Source organism: Agelaius tricolor, unplaced genomic scaffold, assembly GCF_023055355.1.
Source record: "Agelaius tricolor isolate 1412-34295 unplaced genomic scaffold, bAgeTri1.0.p SCAF_1, whole genome shotgun sequence".
NCBI lineage: Eukaryota > Metazoa > Chordata > Aves > Passeriformes > Icteridae > Agelaius > Agelaius tricolor.
Window position 1 is genome coordinate 46,034,408 of NW_027269261.1, and position 20,211 is coordinate 46,054,618.

The following is a 20,211-nucleotide window of genomic DNA, read 5'->3' on the forward strand; positions in this document are numbered from 1 at the left end:
AGAGATGTCTTTTGATTTTAAGCATCAGCTGTGATCTATTGAAAATCTCCAGTCAGCAAGAGCAATGAGAACGAAAAACAGCATTATGTAAAGAATGTCAGGAATGCAAACAGAAGCGAAGCTTTTGTTGTGCAAAATACTTTTTTTTCCTGTTCGCTTTTTAGCTTACTGAAACCTCAAATATCCAAAAAATGTCTATACATGATTTTGCATTGTCATTATAAACAATGCCTACTTCTCAGGTTACCAGCAGGTCTCATCAGTGTTTCATCGTTGCCGAAGTCTTTGGCATACTCATGGTAAGGCTTTGGCAAAAGGCAGAGTTTGGCATCAGTCAAGAGACATGAAGTACTGGCATTTCCAAATCTACCTTTTTATACAGATTGAAAATGTTTGATTTCACTCCAGTTTAGGAAGTCTAAAATGAGTGAGTGATTACTGAATTTGGTTTTCATGTCATGTTCTGTGTTTAGTTCTTATACATTTTTTTCCTCAACGTTTTCTACTGTGAATTAAGAACCAAGATTTTCTGAATATATTGAATGTTAATGGTTTTTTTGCTGATACGTGAAAGTCTGGTGTAACTTAAGCCACTGTTGTCACTATCTCTTCCTGTCACCTTTCTTGGTAGTCTCCATAATATCTTGTTTAACTTGTAAGTTACCCAGCTGTGGTATTTTTACCTTTTCTAGGCTAAACTGAGCTCCAATACCTTTTCAGAAATGCCAGGGGTTTTTTTGGTTTTTTGTTTGTTTTTTTGGTTTTTTTTCGCTGTGAGTGGTATTCCTTTCTTTCAGCTGAGAAATTGAAGTGTCACTTAATGCTGCTTTAAAACTCAGTTTCCTCAATAATACGGTTAAGATTTTTTTCCCTAAGCATGACATTTTATAATGCAGTTCACAGTTAAACAGAACACTGAAAGTGGATGTAATTTGCAAAGTAGGGCAATGTTGCTGGCCAGCCCTTGAGGTGACATTTTGACTTTCTGTACTGCTTTCTGTAAAAGAAAGCTGCTGCAGATAACCAAGAGTTTAGAATGTCTTGGAAGATTGATACAATTGAGGTCTTTTTTCAACCCTGAAGCATTAGGGGAGAAAGGAGATGAGACAGCATTTGGAGGCATCATTACTGATGTGAAATTCAGTTTTAGGTTTTAGGGAAAAAATTACTGGAAGTCAAAAAACTCAGTGTCAAATAGTCTTCTTCACATGTCATCTTTTAAGACACTGAATTTTCCCTGCCTGAGAGAAGGAGTTTTAGGTCAGGAAGAAAAAAAATCAAAACTGTTTAAAATGTACAGTGAAATTTGAACAGTTGCCAACAGTATTTTCTCTAGTGACCTGCTAATCCTTTTCTCCCATGGCCTAATTGCTTTCACAGTTATTGATGAGTTTTATTTGATTTCAAGACTAATTATATTTTTTAGAAATTTAATTACTCTTTAAACTGGACATTTTTATTGGCTATACCATGTCAAATAAAATATTGACATTATGATCTTAAAGTCTGATTTTAAATATGAAAATCTGTTCTGATTAAATATGTAGAAGAGTTCTGCTAAACAGTAAATTGTGAATAATATTTGTGCAGCTTCTGGTTTTGACACTTAGAAGATAGCTGGATACCTCTTTCCCCTAGGATTTTTTTATTGCTTTTGATGGCAGATAGCAAATGTCTACACGTTTTAATAATCTAAAAGACATTTTGTGTCAAAAAATATTGCATGATTGAATTTAAAATATAAAATAATATAGCAGTTTTGATGATGCTCTTGTCAGAACATAGTTTTAGATCTGAGCAGAATTTCTAATGAGAGTAGAAAACTCTTCTACTCCAGTGTAATCAAGGGGTAATTAATGCACTAACTATAATATGGGAAAATAAAGGTCACGTTCTTCCATAGTGTGCATAGAAAATAGACAGGCGAGATTGAAACTCAATGGGAAAAGTCCCTGAGGTAATTTTTTACTTCAGGAGGTGGTGAAGAATTGCACAGTAAATCAGCTTTGCAAATAACTTAATAGGTAAACTACTTGTCCATAACGTTTTTTAATTTTGTTTTCCTGTAGAGACATCATGAATAATAAAGTATTTTACCAACATCCAAATCTCATGAGAGCTTTAGGCATGCATGAAACTGTCATGGAAGTGATGGTGAATGTGCTTGGTGGAGGAGAATCCAAGGTAAAGCATTTCACTGTTAGAAGACAGAGGGTTTACAGTAGAGCTGTTCAAAGCTTTTTCCTATAAAGCTCTGACCTGTCACTGGAGGTACTGGGATCATAACTTCTTACTAATTTCCATTAACATAACAGTTGACTAAGTTTTTTAGAAGAATATGTCCTTCCATTCCAGAGGAAGGTATTATTAGCACTGTAATTTTAGATGCTTTAAAGAAAAAACTGTAGCACTTTCTATGTTTATTATGTTTTAAAGGGGAGATCTTTTTATCAACTAATTTAAAAAACAAATCAGTATTACTCTATGAAACTGAGTATACACCTTCTTTCATGTTTGAATTTAGAATCTGTGGGTGATCTCAGCTTTAGTTTTTAAAGCCACCTTGATCTTTGACGCTCAAGGTTTTACTATCTACCTGTGAAAGTCCTGTTGATTCCAATGAGAAACCTAAGCAGTTAATATCCCTGGGGGGCAATGAGTACACCACCTACGTATTAGTATGTTAGAAGGCTTTATATAAAATGATCCTTTGCATGTTGTATGTCTGTATTAGAGTTTGAACTTCAGTCTGCTTTTATTTGCTTCTTAGGAAATCACTTTCCCAAAGATGGTAGCAAACTGCTGTCGTTTTCTATGTTATTTTTGCCGCATCAGCAGGCAGAATCAAAAAGCTATGTTTGATCATCTTAGCTATTTATTGGAAAACAGCAGTGTTGGCCTTGGTAAGTATTAAAATAAAATTTCAAACTTCCTGCTGATTTATATACAAAACCACCTGTATCTTTCTTCATCCCTCTATTTACTCACTGTGTATTGAAATTTCTCGTATTTCTGGTGCAAAATATCTTTATTAACTGTATTGATAGCTCTAAACAGCTCCCTTGACAGTAGCATTAAGTTGAGCTAATTTACTACACTTTGTTGTATATGCCTGAACATTTAGAGAGACTCAGTGGTTAGTTGCTAATGTTGAGTAACAGAATATATTCCTGTTTTTGCTAGGAGAATCATTGATATGGTTTGGCAGCATTTCCTTAAAGAAATGCTGCCAAACCATATCAATGATACCTCTCACTGCACAAGCTTGCAGCCCTACACTTTTTTTCTGTATACTGGTCAGTATACAGCTATTGCAGTAGGAGAAACACAGAGCTCATTTGCTTGATTAGATGCATGATTTGATGCCCAGAAATGAACCTTGAAACTTTCTTAACATGTTTGCTTCCCTTTGCTCACCTGAAATGTTGTAGAGGAAATTTATTTATCCTTATGTAATTTTGTAATTGAAATTGACAATATAATTGTATTTAGGAATCATCATGGTAATTTTTTAAATGATCATGAATGTTTTAATGTAAAGGCATAGAGCAGAAGTGTAAACTCAAAATCTTTTTGAAGAGGAAGAGCCCAAATCAAATGACTTTGGAGAGTCAATATGAAAACCTTAGATTTTTCTAATGCTATATTTACTGCCATTTAAAAAAATACAGAATTTATAGTCTTATATTTTAAAGTGTAAAGATATTTTCTATTTCAATGCATTTGGTGGCATGTCCATGTATTAGACATACAGTCATTACTGTATTTTCCTCAAAACAGAGTTATGTCAGTTAGGAAAATGAGAATGAGATCTTAAAAGTATATGGTGAGAAGAGGAATGCGCAAGACAAGCTGATTTTAGCTTGAACATTCATATTGTATTTTCATTTCATATCAGTGTGAAATTTCATGCAAGTGTGTGATGATGTATTATAAAGTGATATTATAAATTATATATTTATAATCATGTCCTAACTAATGACAAAATGTTGCATCTTATTAAAAAAAGTTAACGCATTTTCTGTGACTTTGTTGGGGTTTATTAAATTGGCATTAAAACTAAATGTTATTTTAACAGCCTCTCCTTCTATGCGAGGGTCCACTCCTTTAGATGTTGCTGCAGCGTCTGTAATGGATAACAATGAGCTTGCTCTTGCTTTAAGGGAGCCTGATCTGGAGAAGGTTGGTATATTCTTCATCAAGCAATTTTTTCCCCTATGGAGAGGAGAAGATACCCATTTCTTGGAGTGAGCAAAATCCAAGATTATATGGGAGTTTCTGGTACTTTTCAGGGGAAGACTGAGACCCTGGTTAGTTGTTCTTTCTGCTGGTGGTCTGAAGAGTTGAACAGAGTTTGCAGTGATTACACACACAGTTGTAGCCAGAAGGAGTTGCTTCAAAGGCAGCTCTTAATTTTGCAGTAGTGGAGTCCATATCCAACAAAACTTGGTTGCTAAAATCTTTCTTTGTTGTTCTTTTGAATGGTGACATGCAGTGGTGACATGAGGCGATAAGGGTTACTAGGAGCTTTGTGACAACTTGTTACAATATATGACAAATTTTCATGGAGATATCTGTCTATATCTGTTGTATTTCCCCCTAACATTTAAACCTGTTTCTGAAAAGTTTAAGAAATTTGGATTAATTACACTAAAGAATGAAACACTCAAGAGAATCTGTGACAATTGTGCAGTATGTCTAAATTGCTGCTGCAAGGAGGATTAGAATAATAGTTACTCTGTGAGTAGTGGATAAAAAAGCAGTCTAAATAATGGAAAGACAGATTCAAGGTAGACATTAAAAACTCATTCTGAAGAAAGTACGGAGGAATTGCAATATCTAATTTCTTTTTGAAGACCTCAAATTCTGGAAATTATATAATCTTCAAAGGAAAACATCTGTCAGAAGTAATAAAAGTGCAGATGTTCCTTTCTTGGAATCGGAACATGGACCATCTGTGTTTAAAAGGACATTTTTTCAGTCTTACCATTCTTATAAGTGCTCAGCAAGAAGAAGCTGTCAAAACTGGCTAAAGGCTGTGCTTAGAATTCTTACAATTCAGAAAGGAAAGGGCCAACTGAAGACTACTACTGAGCCTACAGTCCTGAGTTACAAGGAGCGTAATTCTTGCTGTAATTACTGCTGTGCATTTAAAAAAGAAAGGAAAAAAAAGCAAGTGAAAATGAGTGGTCAAAATGAAAGAGTGGACCTTTTATTTTTCATGAAAGAAAAGATATGTTTTTGATTATGGATGGTGTGTAGTTGGAGGATATTGCAAAACTGACTAATTTGTAATGCTCAGAGTTGCAAGAGAAATGAGAAAACAGGTAGAGAAGCATATTCTAGAGAGACAAAGGATGAAATTGAGATAAGTAGGTGGTGCAGTTCATGGCAGGAGTAAGAAAAGACTGGAAAAGTGAGCTAATAAAGACGGTGCTCTTCAGATTTGCACAGAGCATGATACAGTTTTGTCAGGAATAAGAGATTGAGGATACCATATCTTGACAATGTATGAGGAGGCTTCCCTTGAATTTGCGCTTCTCTTCTTTTTCACATTTAGTATCTTTTTCATCCAACTTTGCTTTTAGGTGGTTCGCTACTTGGCTGGATGTGGGTTGCAGAGTTGTCCTTTGTTGATTTGTAAAGGCTACCCGGACATCGGATGGAATCCAGTTGAAGGGGAAAGATATTTGGATTTTCTTCGTTTTGCTGTTTTTTGCAACGGTAGAGTAGAAGCCTAAACATTTTATAACTTCCTCCAATATCCAAATACATTTATAATTTTAAATAGTAAGATAAGCTAACCTGGTAAGTTACTGTGAATTAAAAAAACCTGCAGAAAGAGTAGAATTATTCAAGACACACATTAACTTATATGATTTGTGAAATGGGCATTTAGGGTCCTGTGGACCTCTGCCCCATTTTTTGGATCCAGCTTTGGTTTTTGAAATGCCCATGTCTCCTTTGGAAGTAGAGCAGAGCTTGCTAAATCTTTTTCTGATAAAATCATGGTAGATACAGAGCCAAAGCCCTATCTTTTAATGAAAATTTAGATAGTCCAGTTTTAGTGTCCAAGCAATTATATTGGTCCCCTCATTAACCCTTGCACGTGACTGAATCTTTACTAAAATTCAGTAGTTTCAGTGGTGCTTTAAACATCCTTTACCACATAGTTAATTCCTTGGCTTGAATACATCTTGAATAAAAACATGTTTTTGGGATTTTTTTTCATTTCATTGCAGTAATAGAGGAGTATGTGTGTTTATGTAACTCTGTTGTGATATTTTAACTGTTTTGTAGTAAAAAGTATTTATGTTTCTGCTCTTTTGTGTGCCATTTTTCTGATTATATTTCAGACATCTTTTTGATATAATCTTGCATTTTGATATTTGTTCTTTGTGGTAGGAGAGAGTGTGGAGGAGAATGCTAATGTTGTAGTCAGACTGCTTATTCGCCGACCTGAGTGTTTTGGTCCTGCTCTAAGAGGAGAAGGAGGCAATGGGTTGCTTGCTGCCATGGAGGAGGCAATACAAATATCAGAAGATCGAACAAGAGATGGGCCTTCCCCAAGTAATGGATCTAGTAAAACCCTGTAGGTGCAGTAGAATTGCTTACATTTTCATAATATTTGTTTATTTGTTTTATAATATTAGATGTGAAATGACTACTTTGTTTTAACACCTGAATTATCAGTTCATTCTTCCTTGGATTCTGTGTTGGAGAGAGATTTATCTTTTGCTAAACAGTGCTTCCTCTTCACTATTAATTTAAGTTAATCTCTCTAAATATTAAGACATCTCTAGAATTCTGTTTGTTCTTTTTCATTCCATTAACAGTCAGTCCACTGATGCGAAATGAGACAGATAAATGGTACCAGTGGTTACAATGGAGATGTTGCTGCAATCTTTTAGGGACAAAATACATTCTGTCTTAGTCTGCTGTAAGTCCATTTGTTGACAGAAGCCACTCTCTGTAAGCTGTTACACCTATGAGAAATTTTGTTTCTTTATTACTGTTGTTAAAAACATTTTCTTTTTTTTTTAATCTTCTGTTTATTGTAACATCTACCTAATTACAGTGAAATAGAAGAACAAGAAGATGACACTATTCACATGGGAAATGCAATAATGACCTTTTATGCTGCCTTGATTGATCTCTTAGGACGTTGTGCTCCTGAAATGCATGTAAGTTCTATGTTCTTCATACACTGGAAAGTAAAGTAAACACATACTTGTTTTACAGGTTATAGGTTTGCCATTCATTTTTTTCTCAGGTATTAGGTATAGGATAGGATACCTCATGCTATCAAGTATTAAAGCAGTGGTATGGCCGCACAGTATCTTAGTGGACATAATGTCCTGTTCTATTCATTGACAACAGGAAAAAAAATCCTCAGAAGCTCTTCTTTTTAAAGGAATTATTCCCTTGCCTTTTTTTTTTTGTTGACTGTCCATTGTGACAATAAACTTCCTCAAATGTCCCTATTTGCTGAATAGTGTAGAGTGATGTATTTTTTATAAACTAAAGTTTTATTCTTCATAAACTTATTTTAAATAGACTTTTTAAGTTGCATGTAAATGTAAATACTAATGGGCATTTTTTAAAATGTAGGGATAAGCATAATACTTGGACATACTCATCAGTATCTCAAAAAGTATTCACACCAACAAACCTTCTCAAAGAAAAGGTGTCACTATTTCAGGCATTAGATACAAAGAATTAGAAACACTGTAAAAACTTTATCTCTTATTATGTTAGAGATTGAAACTATTTGAAAATATTTGTTGTTTATGATTGAATATACATTATTATTCTTCAGAAATTTAGTTATACATAGTTTCTCATTTCACCCTGGAATGTGCCCTAATTAATATACATTAGTATAGATCAGTATCAGATTTGTGCAGGGATAGATAACTTGAGAGAGAAGAGATATATGTAGTTAGTAAGGTCAGTGTATGAATACCTGTTTCATGTGAATAAAAAATTGTCTTGTTTTCTCCCTGACTTGCTGCCTTTTTTAAAAAGCAAAATAAACAATTGAGATACTTGAAAGTGTCTTATTTGACCAAGACAAACCCCTAATTTTTTCCATCTGAAAATCTGCTTTTGTTTTCCTCCCCACCCCTCCCACCATATGCTGCTACATTTTAAGGCTTTGTTCACCAGCTTTACCTAATTTCTGTTCTGAAAATGAACTTAGTTTTATTTAATAAGCGAACATGTAGATTTTTAGAGTTTGCACATTTGCATTCAAACTACAGCAAATCAATGCAGATTGCATGAAATTTACATTGTTAATTATAATGCAATTTTGAGAGCAGTTATTCTTTCGTACAGAAGATAAAATGAAGATCTTGCTACATTTTTATTTGTCTTTTTATTAGCTAATTCATGCTGGTAAAGGGGAGGCCATTAGAATCAGATCAATTCTACGGTCTTTGATTCCACTTGAAGATTTGGTGGGAGTAATCAGTATTGCTTTCCACATGCCAACCATAGCAAAAGGTAAGATTTTTCTGCACTTTTTCTCCCATCCTAGTCTTATGATTTGTAATTTACTGACATATTAACAGTCATACTTTTTTCAGCATTTAAAAAAATATAGAAATTCAACTATTTATTATGTAAATTAAAATACAGATCATGTGTATCTCGTACATGTTTCAAAAATCTTTCTGCATGCTGTAGTCAACAATTCAGTGTACCCCTAAATCACTGATATAAATCCTGTTAAATTGAATTATGAAAATCTATTACAACTTTAAAAAGAAATTTTAAAATGCATGCTTTCTGATCTTAGAACTATTTTACAATACTGCAGTCTCATTTCTCAGTAACATAATCCTTAGCTCTTGCTGTTCTAACCCTATCAATTGCTTCTAGCAGATCTTACTAAGACACCAGAGTTGTTCTCCAGCAACTATGGTGAAGTGATAGGTGTGACATTCATAGGCAAATGCATTTCTTTGCTTTTCCTGCCTATATTAAATTGATTGCAATAGTGGGAGCTATGTGAGCACCTATATAAAAGGGAAAGGGATAACCTCTGCTTTTTTGTGTGTTTGGAGAGAAAACATTATAAATGCAACCCAGATTGTTTAGACACTCAGAGCACAAGATTTTCCAATAGGTTACAGTGGAAGAGATAAAAAGATCAATCAGTCTATTTTACTATTACTTATTTATGTTCCAAATAGGGATAGACCTATAGGTGAGATCTCAGTAGCAATCTGCAGCTCATAGATACAGAAATGCTTGTTTCTTTTCCAAAATGGAAGTAACAAAGTTTTAAAATATTTCAATTCATTCCTTTCAGATATTTTGAAAGTTTTAAGATATATAGGGCTTGTTAGCACATTCCTAATTCTTTGTCATACATTAGAGATATGCTTACCAATGCTGCATTTCCAGGATCTCTGATGTAGCGTTCTTGGAATTTTTACTTTCCATCTGCTTCTGCTGAGAGCTAGGTAGTTATGTGGGTTAATTATTATGTTTTAGGTACTTAGCATTTAGAATATCAACTGTTAAGAATCTCTTAATATACAAAACATAAACAGAAAAGCATGCAGGGCCTTTGAGGTCTCTGGGTAGAATTTGTCTTATGGATTCTTTTTGATTTAACTGCAAATATGTTTCCTTTGTCTAACCAAAATTTGGGGAAGATGCCTAGGTGTTAACAGAGATTCAAAGGCTCTGTCAGGTAGCAGCATGACTGCCTAGTCTGCTGATGAAGGAGAATCCTTGTCACTGAAGTCTTATTTCTTCCTTTTAGATGGTACTGTGGTGGAACCTGACATGTCTGCGGGGTTTTGCCCAGATCACAAGGCAGCCATGGTTTTGTTCCTTGACAGGGTCTATGGAATTGAGGACCAGGATTTTCTTCTACACCTTCTTGAAGTTGGCTTTCTGCCAGACCTTCGTGCTGCTGCCTCATTAGATACGGTAAGGGTTCCAGTCTGTTTTTATGTTTCTTCTCTTACCTTATAGAACATTACAGAATTTTTCATCCCTTGGAAAAGCATTTTTGATGTTTTCACATCTTCTGTGTTTCTCAAATGCTGGCTGAACTGCATGTTGCTTCTTCTGAGCTTTGATAATTTTTCAAGATCCAGTGTAATGCTCACTTTTTAAGAATTTGCACTGATACCCTTATCTACAAAAGATGCAATGCTTTTCCCCCAGGAGACTTTTTGAGCTTGTGCTATGGAATCCAAATCAGATGAGCTGCCAGTGAAGCAGCAGGGAAGAAGTGACTGGGAGACTCTTTCCAGAGATAGACAGAAAGCATTCATCTCTGTGCATTTGTTAGGGACACCTACACTGTTATTTAGAAAATTGCCACATTTCTATTTTAGTTCCTCCTCACTGTTGCTGCCTTTTTTTTTTTTTTTTTTCCTCCTGTGAATCTTATTTTCTATCTAATTTATTTTAGCTGTCTTGGTCCAGAAAGCTTAGATTTAGAGAGCTATTATGAGAGCTAAGACATTAAATTTGGTTTTCTTATTTGACCTTTTATGACAACAGTTTTTTCTGAAAATAATGATGTTGTTATTTAGGATCATAGAATCATACAATTGTTAAGGTCAGAAAAGACCTCTAAGATTAAGAAGTCCATCTGTCAACCTAGCACCACCATCATGTTCACCATTAAATCATATCCTCAAGTGCCATAATATATATTCCACTTTTTGGAATATATATTATGTTTTTCTGAACCCTTCCAGAATTATGACTCCACCACTTACCAGGCAGCCTGTTCCAATGCTTGACAACCCTTTCTGTCAAGAAATTTTTGCTGATACCTCATCTAAACCTCCCCTTTGCAACTTCTGGCCATTTCCTCCTGTTCTGTCTCATTACTGGGGAGAAGAGACTGACACATCACCACCACAGACTCCTTTCAGGCAGGTCTCCTCTGAACCTCCTTTTCTCCAGGCTAAACAGCCCCAGTTCCCTTAGCTGCTCCTCATGGGACTTGTCCTCCAGACCCTTCACCAGCTCCATTGCCCTTCTCTGGACAGACTCCAGCACCTTGATGTCCTTCTTGCAGTGAGGGGCCCAAAACTGGAGACTGAAGGTGCAGCCTCACCAGTGCTGAGTACAGGGGCATGATCACTGGCCTGCTGGTCACACTATTGCTGATACAAACCACAATGCCAGCAATCTTCTTGGCCCCCTGGGCACAAGTTCATGTTCAGCTGTTGACCAACACCCTCAGGTCCTTTTCTGCAAGATATTTAAGAAAGAGCGGGTGAGGATTTTTAACTCACATGGAACTTGGCCTTGTTCATAGCAAAAAGATACTGACTTATATTACCTGATTTTGAAGTGTTCTGTTTAGCAATTATGGCATTTTTCAATATAATCTTGAAAATAATTTTTTGAATGGCTGCATTTACTGTTTTTGTTTTCGTTCATGAAAACAAAACCAAACTTTTCTATGAGACTTTAAAAGCAGCAAAAGAAGGTAGGCATCTAATTCCAGTAGGTATCACATCCTCCTTTATGTGTTTTGGAAATTTCCCCTTTTACAACAAAAAGGGGACAAAAACAACAATTTATTTTCATTTGTAACTGCACTGATGAGACAAGTCTAATTTCTGTCCTGTTTAATTTATAGGCTGCTTTAAGTGCTACGGACATGGCTTTGGCTCTGAATCGATACCTTTGCACAGCAGTCTTGCCTCTCTTGACCAGATGTGCTCCCCTGTTTGCTGGCACGGAGCACCATGCTTCCCTCATTGATTCCTTGTTGCACACTGTGTACAGACTCTCAAAGGGATGCTCTCTTACCAAAGCTCAGCGAGATTCTATTGAAGAGTGTTTGCTGTCCATCTGTGGGTAAGAAAATACTCCTGGCTGCGCAGAAATGCTAAGTGATAAAGCAATCTTTGATATTTATAATACAGGAATGCAGAACTATGCCACCAGTAACATAATTAGGATTTTTTTCCCCCTGTAAGACAATTGTGATAGTTGTTAAGATACTGTACTCAATTTGCAGTTTTATTAATTACCAGTCATTCCTCAGTTCTTATTCATTCAGTCCTCAGTTATTCTACCATCACCAAATCTTTTTAATTAAAACCTTGGTGATTAACTACGAGAATGCAAAAAGAAAAAGCTCTCCAGTAATACATAGGCTGAATTGCCATTTAAATAATTTTAGCTGTGCAGATTTCTGGTTTATATTCAGTAAATTATCTAATTCTATGTAGAGGTTTGTTTATGGTGTGTTCCATTTGAAATCCTAATCAATGACTAGTATTGTTATGTCTCCACTAAACAGCTTTGTGACAGATTTTGTTTGTGTGTCTGCAGGTCAAAACCAGTTGGTTATTATCCAATTTTTTATAAATCCACAGACTCAATTATGAAAAGCTGACTAGGCAAATATGAATTCAGCTTCTAATTACAGTTAGCATTTAGGCTTTCAGTTCACCAGAGGATTTGGTTTGGTTTTTTTTTTTTAGTATATCACCTTGACTTTTTTTTAGCAGTGTGCTTGTGTGCTCAGAAATTACAGACATTTATATTATAATACTGTAAAAATACCCTAAAAATATATTACATTAGATGGTATTTGATATGGCCATTCAATATATACATTGCATTGATAGGAACCAATAAAATTTACCAGATTTTGCTATTTATCTGGAAAGCTTTAATGTCTATGCCATTCTAAAATTCATATTATAACAATTTCTTCTCTCCTTCCAGTTAGTGCCCTCTGCCATGTCTTAACACATCTAAAGAGATAGTGCTCTTATGTCTTCATTAGCTTCTAAGATATTTTAAGAGTCATTGAGATATATTACAAGAAATTAACATTATACCTTTTTTTCATGAGCATAGTGATCCTAATACACATTATCAAAATGCAGGGGTTTTTTTCCTGGTTTTCTCTGTCTGTAGATCAGATGTTTTCTTGGCTTCTTTGAAGCATTTGATTTTCAGCTTGTTTGGAATATTTTCTTTGGTATACACTTGTTTGCTTTCTTCTGGACCCCTAGTGCCACAAGGAAAATACTATTTTATGCATTTGAAGAATTTTAACAGCATAGAGCTGATATGTTGCTTTAATTTATTTATCAATTATTTACATGAAACTGTGCTGGTACACCCTTTTGAAATGGTTTGTCTGCTTTTAGGCAGTTGCGGCCTTCCATGATGCAGCATTTGCTGAGGAGATTAGTATTTGATGTACCTCTGTTAAATGAACATGCAAAGATGCCTCTCAAGGTAAAAGTAAATATTAGTATTCAACACCATTCTTTATGCAACAGAAAGTAGTTGCATGGAGAAGATTCTCTGTAATATTTGTTATTTCCACTCTGCAGTAATCTAAGGCCATTGTTTTTAAGGATAAATTGTTGGTTTGGGAGAAATTCAGTCTGATTTACATCCATCCATATGGAATTATGAAGTCTGGGTCTAATGTTTGGTTCTCCTTAATTATTTCCTGTTTGTTTCAGCCTATGTGGAAACAGAATCCTTAGGGTCAGGGTGCAGAATCCATATGCAAAACATAACAATTGACAGTTTTGTATGTGCTCTTACATTTCACCTCTGCATTGGTTTTCCTTGCTTTTGGAAAAAGGACTCTGTTGGTGGTGGCTGGAAATCTGTGAAGTAATAATGTTTAGTAGTAATATTACATTTTGTTTTCAGCTCCCAAAAGTTTAGCTGTATCTTTTTATTCTGATTCCTAATGCATAAGAAAAATGAGGGTTTTTTTCCTTTTGGAGCTGACACATTCTTTAAAGATTCATGACATCATCATTACTTTTAATAAACATTTGCTTCCACAACTTCCCTACTGTTTTTAAGCAGTCCTTTTTAATGCTTTCCCACCACAGTTTTGCACTGGATACTTAATATTTTTTATTTAATATATTTTTATGCTTTAAGAGCACATCAGCACATCTGCAACTCTGGTGAAAGAAGAGGAATTTAAATTGTTAATCTCAAAACCAGGGCCTGCTGCTGACGTCCTGCCAAGGACTTCATAATTTGGTTATGCCCTCCCAGAAACCCTCAATCAAACTAAAGATTCTGGAGCAGCCATTCTTTCATGCTTGTGAGAAAAACAGTCAATAATTCAATATACTGCCCTGAAGAGGACTCTTCTAATGCATTATGGCATTTTATGTGTTGCTAAAACCAAATAGTAACTTGGCACTTCCTGTATGGCTGTAGTGCTTTGGGGTTTGTTTTTTTGAGGGGGAAAGAAAAAAACCCAGCTTCTTGACATCTGTTCATCTAAAAGAACAGATTTTATGATACCAAGGGTCATGACTGCAGTGAGCTGCCCTTGTTGCTGAACTGACCAGTAAGGAAATAATAATTGGATCCTTTTGGCTAGTCAGGCTTTGCAAGAGTACAGATGTGAAGAGAACCATGGTGTTATTTTGGGCAAAGGATTTTGTCCATTCATACCAAAAAGGCTAATACTTCTGAAGAGTTGAATCTTTATCTGAAGATAGACCTATAACTTTGAAAAGGTTTCACTGACAGTAAACTGATTTCCAGTGATTTAACAAGGGACTCCTACCCATATCTGCTGTGTTTCTGATTTGAAAGTATTGTAGTACTGTGGTGTGCATTCCTTACGGGCATGGGCTGGCAAGCCAGTTATAGTAATGTAAAGAGGCAGCTGGAAGTTAATCAGACATCTGAAAATCTAATTTTGAATGGGAAGAGAGGAGAAAATGATGAAGGCAAATCAGAATACAGTGCTATCTACTGTGAATACATTTGCTGGTTTCTACAGTTAAAAATTGCCTCAGGTTTTAAGCAGCATGCAAATTCAAATCTGTGATGCTGTTCCAGAATTCCATATAGTTCAGACATTTTGGAATAGGACTGCCTTGTTTTTATTTCCTCTTAAATAATTTCAGTGCTTCATCAGGGATTTCTCTAAGACTAAACCTACCTTACTCTCTTGACTAGGTTTAAAAACATATTCATATATATTATTATCCACATGTAGTCAAAAAGCAAACTTGTCTGGCCATTACATGATTGAGTATAGTTTTAAAAAATATTTTAAAATACATTCAGCTCTTAGAGTCCATATTTCTGAGACTCCTGTGGTTCTACATAAATAATAAAACTTCGGTCTATTTACATCTTATATGCATCTAAGTTCTTCTCTTCATTTTTTCTTTAGTCATCCAACAATTTAAATAGTAAATAAATATTAACAGATTATTTAAATATGAAGATATATAAATACACTTAATGTATTGTTTTGGGATTTTTTTCCTGATCTGTTGAAAGTGTAAAAGAACAGTGCAGTATCAAGGTTATATTTTTGGCTATCAAAATCCTCACTTCTACATATCAGACATGGGTTTTTTTTTTTAAATTCCTGTCTTTTTTTATGCACATATACACACTTATGTTATAAATGGCTGCATTTTTCCAACTTGAAGTTTGTTCAGACTTGAAAAAAGGAAATCATGTCAGCTCTCTACTGACTGTGACTTGGAATATTTTCCAAAAACAAAAAAGCTTTGCAAAATTGTATTGAAGCAAAGATGGAAAAGCTTCTCATTCTGAGTGTATATGCACCAGTGATTAAAAAAATATATAGACAACATGGCTTATTGATAAAAGTAGAAATTTTTCTGGTAGCATCTGTCTAATGTTTGAGGGCCAGAATGGAAGAACCTCAGCAGTTATATTTCTATTTGCTTTCAAAATATGTTCTGTTTCAGTTACTGACAAATCATTATGAAAGATGCTGGAAGTATTATTGTTTGCCAAGTGGATGGGGTAACTTTGGTGCTGCCTCAGAAGAAGAACTTCATTTATCCAGAAAGTTGTTCTGGGGTATTTTTGATGCTTTATCTCAAAAGGTAAGTAATTTTAGTATCCATCTATTACTGTAAAATCCTTACTGTGTAACCTTTTTTCTTAATCTGTAATTTTTACCCAGCTTATATCAACACTGTATCATGCACTTTGAAGGAAAAAAATACAGGCTTTAGTGAGCTTAAATCTTCCTCTTATAGCTTCTAATTTAATGTAGGTATAAGATATTATCTCCTAATTAAAAAAAACCATGACACTAAAGCAATGATCTTGAGATGTATCTGTACAGATCTGTACACTTTTCTGCTTAATAGTTGTACTTTCAGCACCCTTGAATGAATTCTGTGCTATACAGTAGTTTAATAATATGTCTTGGTATGTATTTATTGTTCATTCTGTGACTATTTTAAACAAACCTGTTTAAAATGTCATGATTTTAATTTCAAATCTAAGTGTTAAGGAATGCTGTGCATATTCCTCTGCTGTGCTGTCTTCCCGGCATCTGAAAAATGTTTAGCGTTGCTACCGGTGAAGTCAACGCTTTTCCGATTTACTTGAGCAAGATTAAGACTTGCATCTAACTTTCTGCTTTGGACAGTCAGTTCTCTTTATTTGCAGAACAAAAACTCAGTTTCACACTGAGTAAGAGAGCTGTTCTCTGGCTGCTTGGTTTCATCTACCGCTGCATCAGTTTCACTGGTGACGTTGAGGGTTCCCTTTCACTCCTCACTTTCTGTCCCCTGTGTGTTCCACAGAAGTATGAACAAGAACTCTTCAAATTGGCTTTGCCTTGTCTGAGTGCAGTTGCAGGGGCCTTACCGCCAGATTATATGGAATCAAATTATGTCAATATGATGGAAAAACAATCTTCAATGGATTCAGATGGGAACTTTAATCCTCAACCTGTTGATACCTCAAAGTAAGGAATTTGTTGCACCTGGAGGTTTTTTTGATCATGTGTGTTGAAAAGAGGGGGGGGAATCTGTTGTTTGGTATGATGTAAATTTAAAGCTTCTGAATGCTTACTTTATAGATAAAATGGATAAAATGGAGATCTTAATATTTTTATTTATGTATTTATTTTAAAACAAGTAAAGCAATAGCTAGCAAGTTACATTAATTTCTTGGTCCACTTAGAATGTTTTTAATGCATTTTTACCCAGGAGATAGAACTATCCAATTGTCTTTATATGTCTGCTGCAAACAAACCAGCATGCTCTTAGAAGCTGAAAAAGTAGACAAGTCTACATCATCCCTGTCATTATTAACATATGTCAAGACACTAATTCCAATCTGTGTGAATGACAGTGTACCTACAGAAAATTGTTTGATTGTGCCTTCATATAATCTTTTAAATATGAATAATGGGAATTGGACAGAATAATCTTCATTCCCTCTAGGCAGCCAGACTCTGGCCCTGCTTTTTAAAGTATACTAGCCTGAAAAAGCACGTATCTGAATGGAAATTTTCTGCTCTGATTTTTGACAGCAGCAAGCATGCCATTTCCCTTTGTATAGAATAGTCTTACAGAAGCATGGCTGCGGATTATATTTTAAAAAAAAACCTGTTGTAAAACATTTGCTTCACTTGCCCCTGTGAGTTTTCTGCCTGTATTAACATTCAGCACACAGGATGCTGTCAGTAGATTGGCACCTTCCTTACAGCATGTTTGTACATGTATGCACATCTAAATACTGCAGTAAAAGTCATAAACCAATCTGGAGCATAGAAAGGACATCAGTGACCATTTAAATTCATTTTTCTAAGATGTAGCTAAAATTTATGAAGGTTTTTAACAAATTTTCTTAAGAATATTATATTATCATTTAATTGAGTTTTTATCTGGTGTCATTTCAAAAAAAATGTAGATAGCTGGAATAGATTTGAAAAAATCAGAAAATGTTACTTGATATTACTGAAATTATATGTCACTTCATTGCTATAGGAGTCAGCAGTTCTGTAATGTTTCAAGACAAAGAACTGCTAGTATCATTGTAACCTCCAAATTATCCCACATTCTTTTAACATGCAAATCCAGCTTTGCGTTGCTTACTGGACCTATTTGTATGAAGGTATAGATAATAGGATGTTAGTGTGCTTGTAATTTTATTGCATTTCTGAAATTATTTGAAGTATTATAGTATTAATAGGGTTCCCCTCAAAATACAATCTTACAAACAATAAAAACCTTCTGACAGTGCTGGATGAATGTTTTCTGACCTTTGTGTGACTGTGAGGCTCTTGCAAACTGTTAGTCTGACATAATTTGGTTTTACATTTCTGCTTTTTGAAAAAGACTGAAAATCCAGACTTCTATTTCACAGTAGATGGCACTCTAACACTACTTGTATTGAAATTGTTTGTTAGGAGGGCAAGGTATTACTATTTCCTCAGTGATCAAAAGTAGTTATACCCTTTCATTTGTAGCAATGCTGATGAAGTAAACAACTGATATTCGATAAATATTTTTGGAATATATAAAATAGATAATGTTTCAAGAAAGACTGTTAGCACACTTAGTTTATAATGGACATGTGCTATAAGTTCCTACCATATTTCTGAAACTATACGTTGTAGTTATGGCTTTAATACTAAGAAAATACAGGACAAAAAGCACTAGTGCTTGATCTCATTACTGATTTTCCCCTGCACACATGTTTCAAAGAAGTTAAATTCCTACAGCATCTGTGGCTGTTGTTCAGTGCCCATAAAATAATTCCAATATCTTCCTTGATTTAATTGGGCCTTGGATCAAACTGTATGTGAAAAACAGGAAAGGGTGTATGCATTATTTATTATTTTGAAGTTTTCTTTACAACAAAAGCATTAAATTTTAGCCTGTGTGATATAATGTTGATTTTCTTTTCACTTTCAGCATTACAATCCCTGAAAAGCTAGAATATTTCATCAACAAATATGCAGAACATGCTCATGACAAATGGTCAATGGAAAAGGTAAAATCTACCTTCCTCTTAAAGTAAAATCATATTTTTGTTTGAATCAATTTCATCTTTAAAATATTTTATTCTGAATGTTATTATTTTTCATGATGTTACAAGTTGGTATGTAGGTAAGATATAGATATACTATTTTCTTGAAATATATTTGCAGGAAAGTTTTTAAAATGCATATGAGTATTTCAAAATAGTGCTTATCATTTCATATTTTTTTTTGCTGACTTTTGAGTAAATATACTTGGATATTGTCTAACAGTTTTATGGATCTGAATTTTCTTTTTTTTTTAATCAAATAAGCTCTTTATCCTTTTTATTCCTTTGTGCATTTTGTTTGTCCAGTGTTAAAAAAAAATAGTTCCTCTACTGTAGTACAGTATTCTGCTTTATAAAAATAATTGAAAGAGAAATGTATCCATATGGTTGCTTTGGTAATCGTTATTTTGCAAAAAGATGGCATGCTGCATGGTCAATATTTTAATTTGTAAATAATATAAATGCTGGTTGAGAAAATAGTAGAAAGGAAACTTTAAGAGAACAGCTCTGCAGAAGCATTATTCAGTTAATTTCTACCAATGGAAAGGATTTTTCATAATTTTCTGTGTTTCCCCATTTTATCCTTATTCAGTTTGCCAATGGATGGACCTATGGTGAAACATTTTCTGAATCTGCAAAAGTGCAACCATTAATGAAACAATATAAGTTACTGTCTGAAAAGGTAAGGGATTTGTTCATGCTTGATGGATGATTGCTGAAATATCACTGAAAATATATTGCCTTGTCTTTTCATTGTTTTAAGAAAAAAAATACTTACACTATGTCGCTAATGTGTGGTTGTTGCCTTTCTCAAAATCCTGAAAAGATAGAGAAAGGTTTCATTGTATAATAAATAGGCCACTCAAACTTTTTCTCACAAAGCTGAATCTACATGGCATAACTTACAGTGAAACCAAAATGTGATATTGCCACTCTATTTTTGCAGTAAGGTCACACAGGAACCCCTTCTTGCTTAGTGGTTTAGGTTTAGCCTTTGTCTGGTCTCCAGCAGAAAACCACGACAGCTGGAGAACTTGATATAAATGAAGCAATGCTGAATGAACTGGGTTTTTTCAGCTTAAAGGGGAGAAAGTTGCTGGAGAGATGGTCTTGGTTTCCTGGTTCCTAAGCATTAGTTACAGAGAAGATGGATGGATGCATTCTCTTCACAGGGTGCACAGTGACAGGAGAAGAGGTGATGGCTGTAAGCTTCTTTAGCAGAAATGCTTTCTAAAAATTCTTCTTATCTTGAGAGCTTACATATTGAAATAACCACCCAAAAAGGTGGTGAAATCAGCTGCATGTTGAAAGCATGATGCAGCAAGACCTAGATAACCTAATCTTGATAGCCCAGTTAGGTACCTTATCTGAACTCAACAGAAGGTAGAGGCAGAT

At 34.7% G+C, this 20,211-nt stretch overlaps 1 protein-coding gene across 6 annotated transcripts in view; it reads left to right on the top strand.

Moving 5' to 3' along the window:
• The window catches only part of RYR2 (ryanodine receptor 2), a 385,403-nt gene that overhangs the window by 263,564 nt on the left and 101,628 nt on the right, over positions 1-20,211 (top strand). For all 6 annotated transcript variants that reach the window (XM_071432561.1, XM_071432585.1, XM_071432571.1 and 3 more), the window contains 14 exons: positions 2,070-2,184; positions 2,771-2,903; positions 4,079-4,182; positions 5,589-5,724; positions 6,406-6,592; positions 7,079-7,184; positions 8,388-8,508; positions 9,779-9,948; positions 11,627-11,847; positions 13,158-13,248; positions 15,729-15,869; positions 16,581-16,744; positions 18,702-18,780; positions 19,409-19,498. In XM_071432561.1, coding sequence (XP_071288662.1) covers positions 2,070-2,184; positions 2,771-2,903; positions 4,079-4,182; positions 5,589-5,724; positions 6,406-6,592; positions 7,079-7,184; positions 8,388-8,508; positions 9,779-9,948; positions 11,627-11,847; positions 13,158-13,248; positions 15,729-15,869; positions 16,581-16,744; positions 18,702-18,780; positions 19,409-19,498 — 1,858 coding nt within the window. The remainder of the gene's footprint in view (positions 1-2,069; positions 2,185-2,770; positions 2,904-4,078; positions 4,183-5,588; positions 5,725-6,405; positions 6,593-7,078; positions 7,185-8,387; positions 8,509-9,778; positions 9,949-11,626; positions 11,848-13,157; positions 13,249-15,728; positions 15,870-16,580; positions 16,745-18,701; positions 18,781-19,408; positions 19,499-20,211) is intronic.